General features: G+C 40.6%; 1 protein-coding gene across 4 annotated transcripts; it reads left to right on the plus strand.

Annotated features, from left to right (window-relative positions):
* Positions 1–2,656: 2,656 nt before the first annotated feature.
* C9orf72 (C9orf72-SMCR8 complex subunit) lies at positions 2,657–19,551 on the plus strand. 4 transcript variants are annotated; one of them, XM_051809042.1, is made up of 11 exons: positions 2,657–2,696; positions 4,763–5,248; positions 8,159–8,218; positions 9,113–9,208; positions 9,840–9,904; positions 10,656–10,728; positions 13,551–13,667; positions 14,360–14,595; positions 15,090–15,147; positions 15,672–15,781; positions 15,864–19,551. In XM_051809042.1, exons 2-11 carry the CDS (start codon positions 4,805–4,807, stop codon positions 16,048–16,050), a joined length of 1,446 nt encoding a protein of 481 aa, XP_051665002.1. In that variant the 5' UTR covers positions 2,657–2,696; positions 4,763–4,804; the 3' UTR covers positions 16,051–19,551. The 4 variants fall into 4 exon arrangements, with proteins under 4 accessions (XP_051665002.1, XP_051665001.1, XP_051665003.1 ...); XM_051809041.1 differs by lacking the exon at positions 2,657–2,696 and adding an exon at positions 3,075–3,194; XM_051809043.1 differs by lacking the exon at positions 2,657–2,696 and adding an exon at positions 3,231–3,280.
* The last annotated feature ends 1,845 nt before the right edge of the window (positions 19,552–21,396 follow it).

Genomic DNA, 21,396 nt, shown 5'->3' on the forward strand with positions numbered 1-21,396 from the left:
GCTCCAGCACCTCCTGAAGCCAGTGTTTCTAAAAACGAGTTAAAACTAGTAACAAGATACTCAATAAACATGCAGTGACAGTGCAAGTACACTTCACTGGTTTTAATGTGGATGTGAAACTACAGCCTTGAACCATCAACCAGAAGTACTGATGAAAGTTCCATCATTCACCTTATAGTACTGAATAGCTAGGGATAAGGGAGGCCAAGCTTTGTTTCCTCTAAACCTGCCTTCATGTTGTTTATATGTGCAATAAACCACAACCTCAGCACTGATTTCCACACTGCCACTGAGTGTTCCTGCTTCTTGCAACCACAACCAATCCTTCCCATTTGCTCTCCTCTATCTTGGGTATTAATTTTGTGGCAATCTAAGCTGGCTGGAAAAGATTCATTTTATTACTGTGAAATTAGCTTTATTCAAGGTCAGTTTTATGCAGCGATGCAGACTTGTGTTGGTTTGAGGGCATGCATGGTTTCACTGCAGCAAGGCAGCTAGGTAATACCTTATGCTTCCATGGCCTTTCTCCATGAGGCTGAGCACCTGAATTCCACTATATTTTGGTTTATTTCTTTCCCTTTTTGCCTATGTACTCCCTTATTTTAAAGCATGACATCAGTCACGATAACACTTCAGGATGCCATACTAGAATAATAAATAAAAAAAACTGATGTGTTTTTGCTTGAGCTCAGTGCCTGAGCTCATTTTCATCTTCTTGGTGTTGCATACTCTAATTTCTTTACAGATGTGCAGCATTAGGTTTTGCAGCCAGATGTACCCTCTGTCAGGGGAAAAATATCTGCCTGCACTGCAGCCTGTACCTTCTTTGACCTGTCCACAAAAGGCACCTGCAGAAATACTGTTAGTCTCTTCAGATTATATGCAATAGGATTGTTACTCTGTGAGAAGAAATTAGGCAAAAGCAAAGGAAAAGAAAAAGACAACGACCACATTGCTATGACAGGCAGAAATTCCACGCTGCCAACACTAGCACTGCAGCACTTAGAGAGACTCACTTATGCTACATCATCACTGATCTAATATCAACTGCACTTTCCTTACTGTAGAGCTTGGTGTCTACAACTACATGATAATCAGTTTATAACATCTTAACTAAAGACACAAAACCTATTTTTATAAACTGCACAGATTAACATTTAGACGAGAGGTAAGTAGTGAAATTCCACAGTTTGATGCCTAATCTTTGAATTCAACAAATTAAATAGCAACAACTTTTAAAACTAGAGTTTAATTCTGCCATGCCTCCAAGTTTTTGTGTAATGGGTGCATACACTTTTTCTGGTCATTTACTTTTCTTAGAAGCTCTGCTTCTAAGAAGCTAAAATTACAATCCAAGACATAAGTAATTTTATGTTCAGTGTTTATTTTTAAAGTCATTAATTCAAGTAACATAAAAGGCAAACTTTAGCTGGCTGAAGACTACATTTTTCAATGTGATGCTATACAATAGCCTATTATTAAAGGGATTTTTACAGGCTGCCCAGGAAGTCTCCTCTGGAGACATTTAAAACTCACCTGAACACATCTCTGTGTAACCAGCTCTAGATAACCCGACCTTGGTGGGGGTTGGACTAGATGATCTCCAGAGGTCTCTTCCAACCCTAACAATTCTGTGATTCTGAGAATTTTGAGAAGGGTGATTTTTGTGCGTAAACTGGGAGGGTATGACTCAAAAAAAAGCACAATTCAGGTCTCTTGCATGCTATTAAGACTTCCTGTATGGACATGTTCAAGCTGCTCAAGACACAACTCCTCAGGATACCTCATGGTACTATTCCTCAGGTTTCCTTTCTGGGCTGTAAATACACACGTCTCTTACACATGACGATGGTGATTTTAATAACAGAATCATAACATGTGAAGGGTTTGGAATGAACCTTAAAGATCATCTTGTCCCAACCCCTGTGCCACAGACAGGGACGCCTCCCACTAGACCACGTTGCTCAAGGCCTTGTCCAATCTGGCCTCGCGCACTGCCAGGGATGGGGCGTGCACAACCTCCCTGGGCAACCTGTTCCACTATCTCACCAACATCACAGCAAAAAATTTCTTCCTAATTCCTAAACTAAATTCCCCCTTTTTTCAATTTGTGCCCATTACTCCCTGTCCTATTACTATAATTCCTAGCACACAGTCCCTCTACGGCTTCCCTGCAGGCCCTCAGACAGGACTGCGCAAGGAAGAGGAAGGTAAAACTAAACCTGCAAAACTAAACGAAGCTCACCCACGAGCACCGCCACCGTTCCGCATGCGGCACGTTTGGAACAGTAACCCAATGCCGACGCTGCTGGCTTCCTCTTCTAAAGCTTAAAAGCGCCTCCACAAACGGATGCACCTGGCACACGGTGCTTCTGGCTTCCCCCACAAGCCGCACTGAGCTGGGGCTGTTCTCTCCCGCAGTGACCCGCCTGCCGCGCCCCGCTCCGTCCCCGTCCGGGGAGGGCACACCGGCCCCGCTCCCCCCGGCCGGGACACACCGGCCCCGCTCCCTGGGTCACGGAGGGCACACCGGCCCCGCTCCCTGGGTCACGGAAGGCACACCAGCCCCGCTCCCCCCGGCCGGGACACACGGACCCGCTCCCCCCGGCCGCGGCGCTGCTGCGCCTGCGGAGCCCGCGCGGAGCGGGCGGGGCGGGGCGGGCCGGCGCAGGCGCAGAGCGGCGGCCGGAGCGGAGGTGAGGGGGGCGCGGGGCCGGACCGGGGGGGGTGTTGGCGCTGGGGTCGGGCCAGCGGCCCCTCCGCTGTGCGAGGGGGAGAGCGGGGTGTCCTCGCAGCGTCCTCCCCGCAGCTGTTCCCCCATCCGCCTCCCCGGGAGGTTCAGACCAGACCCGGAGGGTGCGACACGGGCCTGATCCGGGCCGGGAGCGCGGCGGTGCCGCGGCTGGAGAGGCGGTGGGGAGAGCGAGCCTCCGGTCGGCCCCTCACTGCGGGGAGGCACGAGAGGCTGGCGCCCTGTCTTCCCTGAAAACCCTGAAATCGCGGTGTCAGATGGCCAAGTCAGTGGGCCTCGACTTCCCCAGGCGGGGCATTGGCGGCTCCCGAGGAGGAGCGGGAGAGAAAGGGGCTTTACGCCCCTGCTGTGAGGAAATACACCTGGATGATCCTATGTGGGGCACTCACAAGGAAAAAGAAGCTCAGATAGAGGTCTGCTGAGTTAGAGCTGCTGTAGTAAGGTGGGTGTTCCCTCTCCTGTCCTGTGCAGTGCTGCAGACAGACGGGAAAGGAAAGCTGAGTTCTGGTCATGGGAGGTTTCCTCGAGGTGAGTGGGGTTTAGCTGTTACAGCTTTCCGTCCTGGGTTGCGTTTGTTTGCAAAACTTATTTTTAATGTCTTCCTGTGGCTGTAGCATAACTTTTAGGGGAGATGGAACTTCCTGTTGTCTTCTGCAGGGGACACTGCTAGGGGAAATGTTTAAGGACTGTTTCTGCATAAGATAAAGAATTATGCATCAGTACATTCTATAAAGTGCTGAGCATTTGCCTTGTATCACAACACGCTGCACATCACCGTGATGTAAAGGATGTATTTATCGTGTGAGTCTCCTTACAGAAGTTGTGTGTTGTGCAGGCTCCTCATACTTCTGTAGTGAGTAAAGGCTATTTGGCGTCTGATTAACGTTTGTAAAGCATACCTCTTCATTATGTGGAACGTATACATATATATATATATATACGCTTCCTGAATTAATAAAGTCTACAGTTGTGCTGGTTTAAAAGTTAACCAGCAGGGGGAATGAACTCAACTCAAAGGAGAGATTATAAGTCAGAATAACAATTTATTAAAATAATACAGTAAGTACAATAATACAAACAAACAATTGGTCTCAACCCACAAAAACCCAAATGTATAACCCAGTACCCTGCGGCATGAACAAAGTGGTGTTCCTTGGGCCCTGTTTGAGTCCAAAGTAAAGGGAGAGGGGAAGAACCTGCTGGTGGAAGAGCTGCTGCAGTCTGGCCAAAGTGGTGATCGCAGTCCAGTGGTGGTCTAAGTCTGGTTGAGAGCGATGAGATGCAGCCTTCTTCTGGATCCCACGAGTGGGTTGAAAAATGTTCCAAAACTCCAAGATTATATATCCTCCAGTTCAGGCAGGAATGCTTGGTACTCCCCTCAGGGCGGGGAGTTTCACAAAGGGTGTGAGGACAGAAACATCCTCCTATCTCACAGGCCTCTTAACACCTAGTTTATAGCCTGAGGAGTCAGGCTCTATGGGCAGAGGGTGCGAATAGTCTATTGACAACAATAGTCTAGTTTCTGGGAAATGACATAGAAGGCTATAGAATACAGTTTTGGGTTACACCCACCATGATGAACTGATCTCAGCTGTCCTAACTAGGACAACAGTGAAATCTCAGGTGTAAAAGTCAGGTTGAGAGTCTTATTTGGAAACAAAAGAATTGTAGAACGGCTTAGGTTGGAAGGGACCTTAAAGATCAGTTAGTTCCAACCCACTCTGCCCTGGGCAGGGATGCCACCCACCAGATCAGGTTGCTCAGGGCCCCATTCAGCCTGACCTTGACCACTTTCAGGGACTGAGCATCCACTTCTCTGGGCAACTTCTTCCAGTGCTTCACCACCCTCATAGAATTTTCTTCCTATCATCTAATTTAAATATCTCCTCTCTTGGTTTAAAACATCTCCCCCTTGTCCTATCAATATCTGGTCATGTAAAAATAAGATGAGATGATAATGAGGTCTGCTCTAATTTATTGTTTTTTCCTGCAAAAACTTTTTTTTTTTAGGTGATGTGAGCATTTCAGTTACACACGAGAGAGGAAACAGGCATGTCAGCTCTTTGTCCACCACCGTCTCCTGCAGTTGCTAAAACAGAGATCTCTTTGAACGGCGAGTCACCTTTATTAGCTGCCACTTTTGCTTATTGGGACAATATTCTTGGCCCCCGAGTGCGGCATATCTGGGCTCCAAAGACAGAACAGGTACTTCTCAGTGATGGTGAAATAACTTTTCTTGCTAACCACACTCTGAATGGAGAAATACTCCGGAATGCAGAAAGTGGTGCAATAGATGTGAAGTTCTTTGTTTTGGCAGAAAAAAGGGTAATCATTGTGTCATTAATCTTTGATGGAAACTGGAATGGAGACAGAAGCACATATGGACTGTCAATTATACTTCCACAAAGTGAACTTGGCTTCTACCTGCCGCTTCACAGAGTGTGCGTGGATAGATTAACACATATCATAAGGAAAGGAAGAATATGGATGCACAAGGTAGGTTAATTGTTCATTACTAAAATCAGTTGTTAGATTGTCATGTGAAAAAGCAAAAACTGAGATTCTGTGACACCTTTAATGTAGCAATTCAAAACTTACAAAAATTCTAAGGAGACTAACCTCTACAAGTACACAGTTTTGAAGGTTAAAAGTTATGAAATTACTATGTCAGCAAATACAAGGTTGAGATTTTTAGCCACATGATTTATCCTTGTAATATTATATAACCTCTACGAGGCTGTCTCAGGTGTCCTGTATAGTTTTTCATCTCTCTGAATTTCATCTAAGTAGTTGCTTTTAATTGTATCAATTTGTGTATTAAGCTAGGTGAAATTGTAAAGTTTTGTGTTTCAAATCATGGTTTTCGCTGCTGAGGTCCAGAAAAAGGAACCAATGCAATTAATGCTGTCATTGCTCTTACAGCTTTATTTTTCAAAAAAAGAGTATTAACAAACAGTTTGGCAGGGGTTAAACTGTGTAGAACTAAAGGGAGAACCACAAAAATACATTTACTTGTGAAACTCAAAAAGGAAACCATGCTAAATTTTTCTGAAGAGTTGGAACTCTGACTTTTGGGGACACTATGGATATTTCCTTATTAAGTGAAAATTATTATGTATTTTTCTTTAAAATAAGTAACAGTCTAATAATAAAAATTAAAATGTTTGTCATCTTCGTGGTATCCAGGTTGTCTTAGAACAGTAGATTGCACATCAGCTGTAATGTGTATGCCAATGCTCACTTGTCTGATAAAGTTTTTGTACCTCTTCTGTTCTACCATCTGCAGACAACATACTGTACACTTCCTTTTTGAGTGCTTTTATCTGAACTAATTAAGATTACAGAAATAACAAGCTGATGTTAATTTTTGTGGTGATGTTTCCTTTTTGCTGTATGGCCTAATGATGGCTGGGAGTGCTTTCCATCACATTGGCTTTTCATACTTCTGGGGCTTACTTTTTAGTGGAGGGATAATATATAAAGTTCGTTTTCAATACAGTAGAAACACAAATATTTCATTCCTAATACAATCTTCTAAAAGCCTGCTGGATGTTAGTGCTTTTGACGTAAGTGAATGCTGTCTCATGTTCCTGATTACATTGCTTCTGTCATTTAGTGCCCTCTGTACTGACTTCTAACATGGGTGGTCAAATAAGGATTATCCATCATTCTCAGTTTTTGGACATTGATCCATGTCGGTATGTTTTCACAGTGGAAAAACATGTGGCATTGAAAATGACAAAAGAATGTTTTCTGCTAGTTTCCTCAGAAATTAGTCATTAAGTTCTTTGTTCTTTTTCAGATGTTCTTGAAGCAGATAGGTCAGCTGGGTTAGCTGAGAGAGTGATGCATTCTGAAATAGATATTTAGTGGTGGTTTTTTTTTGGTTTTTTTTTTTTTTTGAAGGACAATCAAAGATCCCTGGATATATCTGCAGTTCTTCATTTTTAACTATAGAAGAGAAAACTGCTTTGAAAATGTAGATAAAAATCTAGGCATGAGTTGTAGAATAATAATGAATTAAAACATGTTCATTCTGTAGTTTGTGCTTTGAGGCAGTTCAACAACTATGGTTATATAAAATAGAACAAAAAATGTTGAAAGGAGCTATCTACCTGTTCTGGAAGTTCTAATAGTTGTAATTATCAGCTCTCACTGGTTCTGTGTAGAGGCAGACAGCAGTTCCAGGTAGACTTGAGATGAGAAGAAGCCTTCTGAACTTGAGGATTAGTAGAAACATGGAGCAGTGTTCAGAGTGTCACAGAAGGACAAGCAACTCTAAAGCAAGTCGTCAATATGGGATTAGAAACCCTTTTCATCTACTTCAATTTATATTCTAGATGTTTGTCTAATAATTTTGAGGAGTTATGTTTCCAAAAAGATGGGGCTTACACCATTTGTTCAGCCTTATCTTCATGAAGACTGACTTCTTTTAAAATCATTGTCAAGGATCTTACTTCTCTGACACTGAACTGAAGGGCAGAGGTGATGTGAAGGAATCTTGTTTCAGTATTGTTATCCAAAGATGTGTCTTCTGGGTGGTTAGGGCAAGTTTTAGGACAAGTTACTCTAGCTTATTCCCTATTCATCTACTCAAAAAAACCCTTGAAAACTCTTTTCCCACTTGAAGTTTGAGTAGATTGGTCACAGAAAACTTATGAGTAACCAATAACAATGCAATAACCTGTGAACTTCTAGCAAAACATATTATTAGTTCATTCAGCATCTGCTATTTTCTGTGTTTTGATTGCTCCAGTGATTAATGCTGAATTTTCTTTGTGAATAGTAACTTGATTCCATTCTAAGTTCATTTTTAATGTAGTTTGCTACTCAGCTGCTGATGAGTCTGTTTTCAGAGTTTTGTTCAGTCTCTTGTACATTGTGTTTTGTGTATTTTGAGTTTCATGTCTCCTATACTTGGTTAATAAGACAATGTTTTGAAAACTTGTCAGTGTCTCAAGAGGTGGGGGAAAAAAGTCCTTTTTTCCTACCCTCCCCGGTCAAATAACTTTTCTCATTCTGGAGATCTTATTTTTCTCTTGCTGCATCAGGAACTCTCATACATAAAATGGAATTCCTCACCATAATCCAATCATTTGGCATTTTCTTGATCTGTAATGAAGAAACTTCATGTTTTGTCATTGTCATCACACGCTCTCTATCCTGCTACTCCTGCCCAAGCGTGGGAGAGGCTTGATGGGGGGCAGAGCAGGGAGTGTTGATCTTTGTTGCATGACATCACTTGTTGCTAAAGTCAACTCTGTAAAAGAAAAGAGACTTGAACCTCAAAATTTGAATCCTAGAAGCATGACTCCACGGGGAAGAAACTGTACCCTTTGACTGTTGTGTGCATACATACATAAACAAATAACAGAGCATTTGTATCTAACTGCTTCTCTTGCTCAGGAGAGGCAAGAACACTTCCAGAAGATTGTCTTGGAAGGCACAGAAAGAATGGAGGATCAGGTAAGGGCCACCTGGTTCATGGATATGGCACACCATCACAAAACTGTTTGGCTGCATCTGATGACTGTAGAACTGCTGCTTATTTTTGGGATCAAGGAAGATACTGTGGACTAGCTGATGATGTGCCATGCACAGGATTCAAAGTTTTTGAAGATAGGATGATGGGAGCTGTGATCAAGTAGAAGGAAACTATATTTCATCACTTTAGGGAAATCTGTGAAGAATATTACCTTTCAGAAGAGGAAAGTCATGTACTTGAACGTGAAGCTCTATAAAGGCAGGAGCTTTCATAGAGTCATGCCGGCTTCCCATCAAGTTTGGTTTTTCACTAGGTTAGGTCATCTTTTTGAGTTACAGAGATGTACAGAGTGTCATGTTGGAATGTGGTTGGAGACCTAATGGATAAGACTGTGAAAAGAATTTGATTTCTGAAACTCTAAATGTGAAATTGTGGCTTCAGTTTCTTGTGATAGGTAAATCAGAGAAGTATTCTTGTATGTTAATAACTAATGTGCCTGGTTTTGGTTTCCTGTTACTGTTAAAACATCAGACTTAGATGTAAAATGCTTAACAGTGGTTGCATGTAATATAGGATGATGAGATCAGCTCACTCCAAATACTTCTTGTCTAGGCCTATCAAAAGTGATTGTGAAAATTAGCATAAGACCCCAGAAATACATTTAAGACATGATGTTGGGAAGCCAAATATGTGTTTCCAGTTCATGTCTATTGATGAGTAAAGCCCAAGAAATCTATGCATCAATTTCTGCTCATACCACCGTTCCAAATAATAGGAAGTTAGCGATGTTTTGCATGTAATATAGCAAGTTCATATTAGTAACTTTGAACACTACCCAATGTGCTTTTCCTTCAAGCATTTTATTTATTGTGCAGGGTCAGAGCATCATTCCAATGCTGACAGGAGAAGTCATTCCTGTAATGGAACTCCTTTCATCTATGAAATCACACAGTGTTCCAGAAGAAATAGATGTAAGTCCTTGTTTTATTTATATTCTGAATAAAAAAAGTGTCTTTAGCCCTCTGGATAAAAAAAGTAAATTTGACCCTCTGCTTTGATACTCACTTTGGCAGAGAAAAGGCCACTGTTTTCCTAAATTCTTGTAACTTTGTCTCACTTCAAGTTCTTCTAAGTGGTGTAGGGAATGGCAGTGTTTTTTATGGTCAGCACTTAGCAAAATTAACTGCTTAGGATGATACCATTTTAAGAGTGCAAAGACTATTTGATGCAACCCAAAATGAATGGACAGATAAATGGATTTGATTTTGATACCTTTTTCAGCGCATTATAGTGTTCTCACTATATGGAAGAAGTAGAAGTGATCTGACATTCACTAATTTAAAGTGTTCTGGACAAGGTCATAGAAATAAAAAAACACTAGGAGGAACCTGACTTGTGACTGGTGAAAGACATGTAATAACCAAGTGACTTTCTCATTTTTAAAATTCTTTGTCTGAAGTCAGAAGGTCTTTTTAAGATTGTGGTCTTGCAACTCAAATAGTTCCCCAAAAGTTCCCAACTATCAGTAAAAGTGAAAATCAATTAATTGGAAGATGTTTCAGATCCTTGTCTAACTTTTTTGTATATTTACTTGTATTTCAGATAAGTGACACAGTGCTAAATGATGATGACATTGGGGATAGTTGCCATGAAGGCTTTCTTCTCAAGTATGAAATTTAGTTTTGATTTATGCTGTAGTAAAATGGTTTAAACTTGTGTGTGCATCTAAATGTATCTATCTGTATGTGCATGTGAACTTGTATTGGAATAGTTTAGGAGGGGGGACAGTGACACATATTTGGCTTTTTGAGATTTTTGTCTATAAAATGCTATAAAGGCTTTTGTGTTTTTAGAATAATGACTCTGGGCTAATAGCTGCATCTCTGTAGATGGTTGTCAAAGATACAAATATAATTTTTCTTTGATACTTATATTTGATTTTTTGAGACTGTAAGTCAAAGCCTTACATTTTTATGAAATAACAAAAAACCTGGGTTGTGTATAAATATTGTTATGTGTATAGAGTGCTTATTGAATTGTGTATTTCTCTTTTTCCCCCGTTTTTAATGTTTAAGTGGAACTAATTGAACTTGAGGGCAACTTGGTCTCTTCCTGCAGGAAAGCGTATTTCATAGGTTTTAATTGATGTTCTTTTACTTTTCATAACATCTCCTGTGTAACTGCATTGATTTATGTAGTGGTTAGTGCCCTCTATTTATACAGCATCACATATGCTTTCAATACTGCAGAAACTGTTGAACTTTTGCATTTTAGCAGTTACACAGGTAAGGTAACCATAGGCCTATGGTTATGGACCTATAGGCTATAGGAGAACTTTTTTCTTCTTGTCAAGATGATAATTGTTTCATTTGAAAAGTTTGATTAAATGTATTAACCTATGTTTGTTTTTACTTGCAGTGCAATTAGTTCACACCTGCAGACCTGTGGTTGTTCAGTAGTTGTAGGAAGCAGTGCAGAAAAAGTAAATAAGGTAACATACTTTCCAAAAACTGAACTTAAATGCTAACTGTCAGGAGTGTTAGTGTGTTACTTGGAACAAAGTTTATTTATACACATACTTGAGGTTGAAGAAGGAAGGAATACTGTTATCTGGCTATCTTTAGTTGACTGGTCTTGCGGATGATAATTCTGCCTGAAAATTGCCTTATCAGCTGCATTCTGACAACTATAAGAAAACCAATGTATTTAATTGATACAGTATATGAGTAGTAAATGAGTCTGAGCTTTTAAAATTAGGTTCTTTAGCTAAAATATACAAATTGAAGAGACGTGACTGGCTTATCCATTTCAGCTATGTCATATAATCATCGGGGGGGGAGGAAACCTTTAAGATGGTCAAGTCCAACTGTCCACCCAGCACTGCCACTGTATCCCCTAAGCCATGTCACTCAGCATTAGATCCAGGCACCTCATGAACACCTCCAAGAATGGTGACTCCACCACCTCCCCAGGAAACCTATTCCAACGCCTGACCACCCTAACAGGGAAAATTTTTTTTCTAATATTAAGCTTGAATTTCCCCTGCCTCAACCTAAGGCCATTTCCTCTTGTCCTCTCACTACAGGCACGGCAGAAGAGGCTGGCTCCCACCTGGCTATAACCTCCTTTCAGGGGGTTGTAGAGAATGATGAGGTGTTTCCTGAGCCATTCCTCATAAGCCATTCCTCATATTTTCTAGGCCCTTCACAAGCCTTGTTGCCCTTTGTGGGACATGCTGCAGCACCTCAGTGTCATTTTTAAAGTTGGGGGCCAAGAACTGGACACAGTACCCAAGGTGTGGCTTCAGCAGTGCCGGGTACAGGGGGATGATCACTTCCCTAGTCCTGCTGGCCACGCTGTCCTTGATGCAGGCCAAGATGCCATTGGCCTTCTTGGCCATGTGGGCACACTGTTGGCTTATATTGGGCTGGCTGTTGATCAGCACCCCCAGGTCTCTTTGTGCTGAACAGCTCTCCAGCCGATCCTGTTCCTCCCCCAGCCTGTAGCACTGCAGGGGGTTGTTGTAACCCGAGTACAAGATGTGGCACTTCACCTCATTAACCTCATGCAGTTATCCTTTGTCCACTGATTTGAGTCTGTCCAGGTCCCTCTGCAGAGCCTTCCTACACTCAAACCACTCAAGCAGATCAACACTCTCACCCAGCAAATTTACTGAGGGTGCACTCACTCCCCATGTCCAGATCATCATTAAGCAGGACTGGCCCCAAAACTGAGTCCTGGGGAACACTGCTAACAGTGAGTGTACAGACAATAACCACATCAATTGGTATTGTCTGTATACTCTTAAGCAATTAGTATCTGCATAATTCATCTTAGCAGTGGGCAATAAACATACTTCTGCATCATGGGCTGCTTGTGTTTCGTGGACCCTACATATATTTCTTCAGTGTGAAATAAAAATTGCAAACAGTGGGCCTGCTGAATATTTTATACATTACATGTAAACTATTTATATTATATATTATATGTTTCATAGTATGTAGGTCTCCTTTCCACAAAGAAATATAACAGTTTTTTTTAAAAAAATTCAAAGCATCTTTAGTAAACCTATGTTTTGAAAGAAACAGTTCATGGTCCTTTATAAAGATTGGGGCAGAGGGGATGCATTGTTTTATATGTATTAGCAATGGTGTTAAAGCACCTCTGGTCAAATCAGCAATAACCGCTGAAACTCAGAGGGAAACCAGAGAGAAGAAAATTCTCAGATCTTAGCTGAAATCAGCTAACCATAGTTAATATGTAGGTCTTCAGACATGTAAGATTTATTAGGTTATTGGAAATGTTATGTTATATACGTACACACACACACACATACTATATATAATATAAAGAAATGTTAAGGGCGTAGGTAGTTATAAAAAGCTTACAGGTCATGAAATAGTTAATGAAAAGGATTTAAGGTCTAAATGGTTATGAATATGTAGAATTATGTATCAATAAGCTAAACACTATAGAAAAAAAACAGTGTAAAAGAGTGTGAGACTCAAGATACATCCAGGGTAAATTTGATACATTAATTCTACGCGTGTTCTTATCAGCAGCATGCTCCTTGTGTCACGGTACAACTGTTCTGAAGTAATTGCTTCCTTAATGGCATACTTTAGCGTGCCTTGAAGTAAAAAACACCTGTGGCATCTTGTGGCGAAAAGCATCAGTCAAAAACTCTGTTGTCATTGTTTTAGATACTGCAGAAAGACATTGTGCTTGATAGAGCCTTTTCAAACACCTCAGACACAGATAGGACACTGCGGGTTAAGAATGGAATGGAATACATTTTGTATTTGGAGTGATTACTGGTGGCTGTTTCAGGAGTTTGAAAATGGATAATGAAGTACCTGTATTCATTTTAATTGAGAGTTTAAGGAAATTACTGAGGAAATAAGCATGGGTACTTATTTAGGAAATTGACTTGCCTGATTTGAGACAATAACTGCTATTTCAGTATGGAATGAATAAAATAAGAGACTTAAAAGGCTAGGAAAATAATCACAGTGGCTCATGTTTATGTAGTAGAGGTAGAAGAATGCAAAAGTGATTTGTTCTACATAATTGGATGAAAAGCACACTTTGCAAAAGAGTGTTGGATTTTTTCATCATTTGACAAGAAGTTGGAATAGCATGGCGTACAGCTTAATAACGTAAGCATGTCACTGTTCTGTGGCCTTGGTAAAGTTTTGGCTTTTCTAATAAGTGTTGTCAACTTTTGTTCATCATTTGAAGTGCCTAATACAGTCTAGTCAGACTCACTTCCTTACATTTTAATGTTTTTCAAAACTGTTCTTTTTAATGCAGATTGTGAGAACATTGTGTCTGTTTCTTACACCATCTGAACGAAAGTGTTCCAGGCTCTGTAGAAGTGAGTCATCTTTCAAATACGAGTCAGGACTTTTTGTTCAAGGCTTACTTAAAGTAAGTATACGTAGGAAAGTTTTGTTCTTCTGTAGTTCAAGAACATCCTCCAGTGTGTTTGTGCATACGATGTGCATACGCGTGCACACATTCATGTTCGAAGAAATATGTCATCTTCCCTTGGTTCTTTTCTGGTCCTGTGGCTTTCCGTGTAACTATTTGCATGTTAAAATTCCCAGCCAGTCTTTTCCATGATACATCTGTTTTTTGAGGATTGTTCAGAATTGTTCCTGTACTTTGAGGTACAATAATTATACTCTTTTGTCCTCTTGGGGCTGGAATCCCAAAAAGCATTAAGTTTTTGTGTTGTACCAAAACCGAAGAAGGAACAGTTGCATCAGTCCTGCAGTTTCCAAGTATTTTAAATAGGCTACAACAATGTGTGAAGATGAATAGAAAAACAATGCTTCTTGCTCTGGTGAGCAGTCAGAACTTACCAGATAAATATAGTACTGTAATGCTAATGGGCTTATGAGCCAGGTGATGATATACTGTAATACACAGGTCACTGTTTTCACTGTTATGTTAAGGGAATCATCCGGTGTTAAGGACTTATTACTAGGATACAACCATTAATAAAATATGTTTAAACAAATGGGGTATAGAATTTAGGCATGATGCTTTAATATTGTTTAGTTCCAGTACAGCTTCGCACTTTTAACTGGAATAATATTTTTTTTTCACTAAACCAGGACGCAACAGGAAGCTTCGTGTTGCCCTTCCGTCAAGTAATGTACGCCCCATACCCTACCACACATATAGATGTGGATGTCAATACAGTGAAGCAGATGCCCCCTTGTCACGAGCACATCTATAACCAACGACGATACATGAGGTCGGAGCTGACAGCATTTTGGAGAGCTAATTCAGATGAAGAAATGTCTCAAGATCATATTATCCACACTGATGAGAGTTTTACACCCGATTTGTACGTACTCCTCTCACATCTCACAGAGTGACTTGATTTGGGACAGGAGAGTGAATGGGTAGAAAGCCCATTTGCTAATAAAGTACATGAAATTTTTTTGCTTTTGAGAAGCTCTTTCAGTGCTGGTAGTTACATTTGATTTGGAGGAATTTACCAAGTCCTCCAGTAGTTTTGTTGCATTAAATATTATTGAAATTCATTTTCAGTGCTAATTCTGACCATGCTATGTTAATTTTATTGCCTGTTTAATTAGGGTTATAACAGGGCTAAGTGCACGGCCCAGTGACTTTCCTGGGTTTATTTAATTTCATCTGAAAGTTTTGCTTTAAAATTCTGCATTAGCTTTAAAAATGTCAGAAACCATTAAAATTTTAAATTATCTTCTAATTTCAACCAGATTGTAAACAGTAATGCTGTTGCTTTGCTCAGATGCTGGAAGGTTAGAGTCCCTTAATGGTGTTACCTTACATGTTTGTTTCCTTTCTTTTCTACAGAAATGTCTTTCAAGATATCCTGCATCGAGATACTTTAGTAAAAGCTTTTCTGGATCAGGTAATTGTTGCTTTTTCAGAAAGAACAAGAGCTAACGTTGGCTACTTTGAGATCTAGTAACAGATAATGTAACGCAAATAGGTCATTTGTTGGTTTGGTAGCTCTTCATCATACTCCTGCTGTGATTCGTCTCTACACAAGTAGGAAAAAAAATATTAGTATAATACTGAAACTCCTGCTTAGGTATGAAAAACAATGCACATTTGCTATTGTTGTGCAACACTGTCAACAATTACAGTACTGAGAAAGCTACCTGACTGAGAATAATTTTAGATAATTTTAACTTAAAAGAAAAATAATATTGTATCCAAACAGAATTGTAAAACAGCTTAATGTATTGCATCTGAGCAGATAGAAAACTAAGCAAGCAGGTTGACTGTATGCAAAAATCTGCTGTTGTTTGCCTGCTTTGCTATAATTAAGGATATGTTACATGTGCTTGCAATGTTTCTTTATTTTCCACATTCTTAAAATGGTTCTCGAATTTCCATGTCTACCTAATATTCTGATATAATTTTCAACAGATCTTTCACCTGAAGCCTGGCTTGTCTCTAAGGAGTACTTTCCTTGCACAATTTCTGCTGGTCTTGCACAGAAAAGCCTTAACTTTAATAAAATACATAGAGGATGACACGTAAGTGAACAGATAATAGAAATCAGGTTCTGAGAAACTTCTTATGCCTTTTTTTACAACACACGTTTTTATTTTCTTGCAGGCAAAAAGGAAAAAAACCTTTTAAGTCTCTTCGTAGCTTGAAGGTAGATCTTGACTTAACAGCAGAGGGCGATCTTAACATAATAATGGCATTGGCTGAGAAGATTAAACCAGGTCTACATTCCTTCATCTTTGGGAGGCCATTCTATACCAGTGTACAAGAACGTGATATGCTCATGACGTTTTAAAGTTCTCCATGTGTCTGATATTGCACGGAATCTGTCAGTGTGACACCACACTGGTGACAATCATTGACGACTGAGGATGTGGCCTCAGGAGCTCAGTAACACTAAGGTGTGTCCGAAGCAGGAGGGGTCTTGTTAGAGGGTATATCAGCTTAGCTAGACAAGCATGATTATTTTAATGCCTTTGTCTCTTCTATGTGCTTTTTTTAACTGTAAAAGTAAATGTTACCAGAGGATCCTTGGCCATATTGGCTTAGTAGATAAATCTGAACATGTTTTGGTGTACGATAAAGGGAAGCATTTTAATTTTCATTCCCCAGAAACTTCCTTCAAGTGTATGTCAGTTTTTCCCTGTTCTGCTGTGTCAGTAGTTTCAGTTTTTCCACGGAAAACAATACATGTGTCGTCCCCAATCATGGAGGTTTCAGAATAGGCACTTTCCAAGAGTTTCAAAGAGTTTTTAAAAGTGTTTGTTCATATGTATGTGGTACTAATCTGAATATAAAAATTCCCTTATCTCCCTTTTTAACACTGCTGGCTCCTTCTTTTAGAGCATTTAAGCGTTTGGAATTTTTAATATACTACAAGGTACTATTCTTGTGTGCAAGCTGTTGATTATTAGCAACCTAAACAGCAGCGTGCTGCACATGGGAACTAGGTCATTATTCAAGCAGCTTTGTGCATGTAAGTGCCAACCAGGATACTCTGTCATGTGTTGTTGTGCACATCCTGCAGTGAAGTGTGCAGCGATCCAGCATTATGGAGCTCTTCCAAAACACAAAACTGAAAACTTGGTGTCTCCCACTGCACTCTGTGCTGGGTTAGGAATTGGCTGGAGGGCCGGGCTCAGAGTGTGGTGGTGAACAGTGCTGCATCCAGTTGTGGCCAGTCACCAGTGGTAACCCCAGAGATCAGTGTTGGGCCCAGTTCTGTTTAATATCTTTATTGATGATTTAGATGAGGGGATTAAGTCCACCATCAGCAAATTTGCAGGTGATACCAAGATGGGGGGTAAGTGTCAATCACCTGGAAGGCAGGAGGGCTCTGCAGAGGGACCTGGACAAACTGGATGGAGAGTTGGGCTGATTCCAATGGGATGAGGTTCAACAAGGCCAAGTGCCAGGTCCTGCACTTTGGCCACAACAACCCCCTGCAGTGTTACAGGCTGAGGACAGAGTGTCTGGAGAGCAGCCAGGCAGAAAGGGACCTGGGAATTTGGATTGACAGGAAGCTGAACATGAGCCAGCAGCGTGCCCAGGTGGCCAAGAAGGCCAATGGCATCCTGGCCTGTGTCAGAAACAGTGTGGCCAACAGGTCCAAGGAGGTGATTCTTCCCCTGTACTCAGGACTGGTGAGGCCACACCTGGAGTGCTGTGTCCAGTTCTGGGCCCCTCAGTTCAGGAAGGACATTGAGGGGCTGGAGCAGGTCCAGAGAAGAGCAACGAGGCTGGGGAAGGGACTTGAGCACAAATCCTATGAGGAGAGGCTGAGGGAGCTGGGGCTGTTCAGCCTGGAGAAGAGGAGGCTCAGGGGAGACCTCCTCACTCTCTACAACTCCCTGAAAGGAGGTTGTAGCCAGATGGGGGTTGGTCTCTTCTCCCAGGCAACTATCAGCAAGACAAGAGGGCATGGTCTTAAGCTGTGCCAGGGGAGGTTTAGGTTGGATATTAGAAAGAAATTCTTTACAGAAAGGGTAATCAGGCATTGGAATTGGCTGCCCAGGGAAGTGGTGGATTCTCTATCCCTGGAGGTTTTTAAGGTAAGACTGGATGTGGCACTTAGTGCCACGGTCTAGTAACCATGGCACTGTTGGATCAATGGTTGGACTTGATGATCCCTTCCAACCCAACTGATTCTATGATTCCACAGCACTTGTCAGTCTTTCTGTCTGTAAACTGCTACTGGTAGTTCCATTGTCAGTTTCAATAAAGTTCATAGAATCATTTGGATTGGAAAAGACCTCCCAAATCATTGAGTCCAGCCATTAACCCAGCACTACCAGGTCCACCATTAAACCATGTTCCTAAGTGCCACATCTACACATTTTTTGTACCCTTCCAGGGACGATGATGCCACCACTTCCCTGGGGAGCCTGTTCCAGTGCTTGACAAAACATTCAAATTAAAGTATTAGACCTTCCCAAAGAACACCAAGATGATGGGCAAACTAAAAGATAAACCAGTATTTTTTTAATTTTACATCACCAATAATATATTTAGCAATCCTTAATTCAGAAACGAGCACAGCTATGAACTAATGTGATCAGTATTTTACTAAGTTAATTCTCGTTGTTAAGCTTGACTACCTTCTTAGTTCAGCTTAGCACACCTCCTATTTTCGCTTGAAAATAAAAACACATTTTCTATTTGTATGCCTCAACCTTTCTTTCTCAGTAGAAAGTAGAGTGATGTGGTGTCGGTTGAAATCCAGACTATTTTTGGTGATGTGTGTTACACTGAAATCAGGGGTACATCTGTACTGCATGTTGTTGTATTTTTTCTCTTTTTGATCAAACACAGGAATTTGTGTCATGCTTCAGTATAAAGTTATAACTCAATATTCATTGTGAAGGAGCTGCACTTGTGATTGGAGAAGCCACGATTGCTTTATGGCTTACACTGTTTATGACACTCCTTGGTTAACAGGTTTCTGTTTTCAAGATATCTTTTTAGTGTTACTTTCATGCAGTGAGGCATAAAAGATAACAGAAGTTAGATTCACAACTTTTCCTGAAATGTCTAACACTTGGATTTTAAAAGAAATACTGTCCCTTACTTAGATTCATTACAAAAATTCCCTTACATTTTCTGAAAGACAAAGATTTGCAATTAGAGCTTTAGAGCTTCTGAAAGACATGGAACTTATCCCCAACTGCACAGCATTTTGTCAATGACCATCATCAGCATTACCTGGTTGCAAAAGTAATTACATTTTGTGGAGCCATCTTTTTGCTGTACATGCATGTAGGACTCTTGCAGTGAGCTTGGCAATTCATCAAAAGAAGTTGTCAGAATTATGCTGACATAAGTAACTTGTGCTGAGATTCTGTTAGTCTTCCTACCATTCCCGTTCCCTTCTGTGTTTTCAATTAATTGAGGCATTAGAAAAGAGCCTGATTTTGCTTAAGTTTTTACTGTCATGTCTAAGATAGTGAAAGAAATTTAATAAACACTGCTGAAACTTCTAACCTAGAAGTTGTGCCAAAATCTAAGGAGCTTTAAATCTGCTGCTGAAATTAACCCTTTCAGCTTGATGGGTATTGGAAACTTAACACTGACACTACTAACAATCAAGATATTTGTTTACTGAAGATCCTGTCACTTTGAAATTACTAAAAACTACAACCCCTCTCAATTGCTGCTTTTGTTGCACAGCTGTCACAAGTGCCCTGTCACAGGTGCAGAATGTGTAGTGAAGTACATTGTTAAATGTATCTGCATGTTGTATTGTAAATCTTGCTCAGGAAACAAACTAATAAAATTAATGCACAAGTTTTGACTTTAACTGTTGCTGATTTTTTTTCAGAGAATTTCCGGTCTGTGTCTGATAGCATAATTATCTTTTATCGTTTTAATTAAAGGAAAAATCTTTCTTCCTTCTTGTTAAACTGAAAATTATACTGGGATGTTAATGTCACTGATGAAAGTCATATATTACTTAGCTTCTGCCATTTCTGTTAAGGACTTACTTGTTTCAGGCTGAAACTGCTGAGACTTGCTGTGCCTCTGATGTGCTCAAATATGAATTTAGCCTCTACTTTTAAAAAGCTTTAATCCCATATATTTTATCTAGCAGTCAGTGAATACCTTTCTTCAAGATTTTATTTCCTTACATTTAAAAGAAAATGGCAAATTTATTTCCTCCATTGGATTTGAAAGGGAAGTAGCGTTTTAGAGCATTTTTACTAGCACTTTATTCCTCGTCTTTGCATACCCATAAAGGTAGCACAGAAAGATATCCACTGGAATGTCTGATTTGTGAGGACCACAGAGGATATTCCAAGTCTGTATACCAATATGCTGTAATGTCAGTTTTATTCCAAACAGAATAGGCATTTTGGTGATGTTCTAATCCCTAAGCCAGCAGTATGATATGCCAATATAGAATGCCAGGACTTCGACACTGCATTCTTTTCTGGGAAAAGGTGTTACAGACCTTTCTCTTCCTATTCTCAGATCTGTGAAGATAAAGGAACGTGGTCCGAAGCATGAGGACTATCTTATACAGGCATGTTGCTCACCTCTGTTGTCTCATCAGAACTTACAAAGCATGTCCTTTGTCCTCTTCAACAGTGAGGAGGCACAAACCATATGCGTCAAGAGTGCAGAGAAGGTTTTTTGCCCATGAGTAGAATGTGGTTGTGTCGTTTATCTCTGTCCTGAGATAGAGCTCCTGTTACACCTCCTGCTTGGACAAAACACCAAGGGAATTCCACCACAGATGGTCCTTATTTACAAAGTTCTTCACCTGATATTTTGACTAAAGGAAGTAATTGTCTTGCTTTTCAAAGTCGTGCCGTTCACGTGTATGTCTAGAGATTCCAAACAGAGAAGACTTTCAGTTAAAGCTCAGAAGTATGAAAAAAAGGACACAATCCTGATAATGACCAACAAGTAAGCGTGACTTCAGTTCTAAGTAAAATAATAGAGCCACCCTGCAAGAACTTCTGTCTTTCAATTAACATAGGTCAGCTTTTCAAAGCAAAATATCAGAGGAAAGAGAAATTTCTACTTCAGCAGTACAGAAATTGATAATTGTTTTCTTCTCTTAAATATTTCTGTCTCTATTGTCATGCAGATGTATGAGGCCCTAGACAACTAGAAAAGGGCCAAAAGACAGTCCGGAGAACTGTAAATTGACCAGTTTTACTCAGGTACCTGAAAAAATCCTGGCATGTGTCCTCTTCGAGCTCATGTCTTACCACATGAGGAAGGAGAAGGTGATTGGCAACTGAGAGCACAGCTTGACAAAGTGAAAAATGCTTCACCCATCTCATTACTTTTTGTGATAAAATGACTGGATTTGTGGATATGTGAAAAACAGGATACAATTTCAGCTGACTTCAGCAAGGCTTCCAGCACCCTACCATAATGTCCCTGTAACCAAGCTGGATGTTGGGGGGTGTGTGGGTGGCCCCCCAGAGGACTACTTGGTTGGGTGGTTGGACTCAGGTGATAGTCACTGGGCTGTATCTGCCTGGAGGCTGGTGCCCTGTGGGGTCTCACAAGGTCTGGCCTGGGGTTTGTCCTGTTTAACATCTCTATCCGTGACCTGGGAAGGTGACCAAGTGCACCTTAAGGTTTACAAGTGGTGCCAAGGCAGGGACCACTGTTCAATGTACATGAGGGC

The sequence above is a fragment of the Manacus candei genome, unplaced genomic scaffold, assembly GCF_025592945.1.
Source record: "Manacus candei isolate 608988 ecotype Guabito, Panama unplaced genomic scaffold, ASM2559294v1 h1tg000074l, whole genome shotgun sequence".
In the NCBI taxonomy this organism is placed as follows: domain Eukaryota; kingdom Metazoa; phylum Chordata; class Aves; order Passeriformes; family Pipridae; genus Manacus; species Manacus candei.

Excerpts from the sequence above, each read along its gene's own strand:
- C9orf72 (XM_051809042.1), top strand. The coding sequence starts at position 4,805 with ATGTCAGCTCTTTGTCCACCACCGTCTCCTGCAGTTGCTAAAACAGAG. Across the intron at positions 9,905-10,655 it reads CATGAAGGCTTTCTTCTCAA|TGCAATTAGTTCACACCTGC; the intron begins GTATGAAATTTA and ends TTTTACTTGCAG. Across the intron at positions 15,148-15,671 it reads TAAAAGCTTTTCTGGATCAG|ATCTTTCACCTGAAGCCTGG; the intron begins GTAATTGTTGCT and ends AATTTTCAACAG.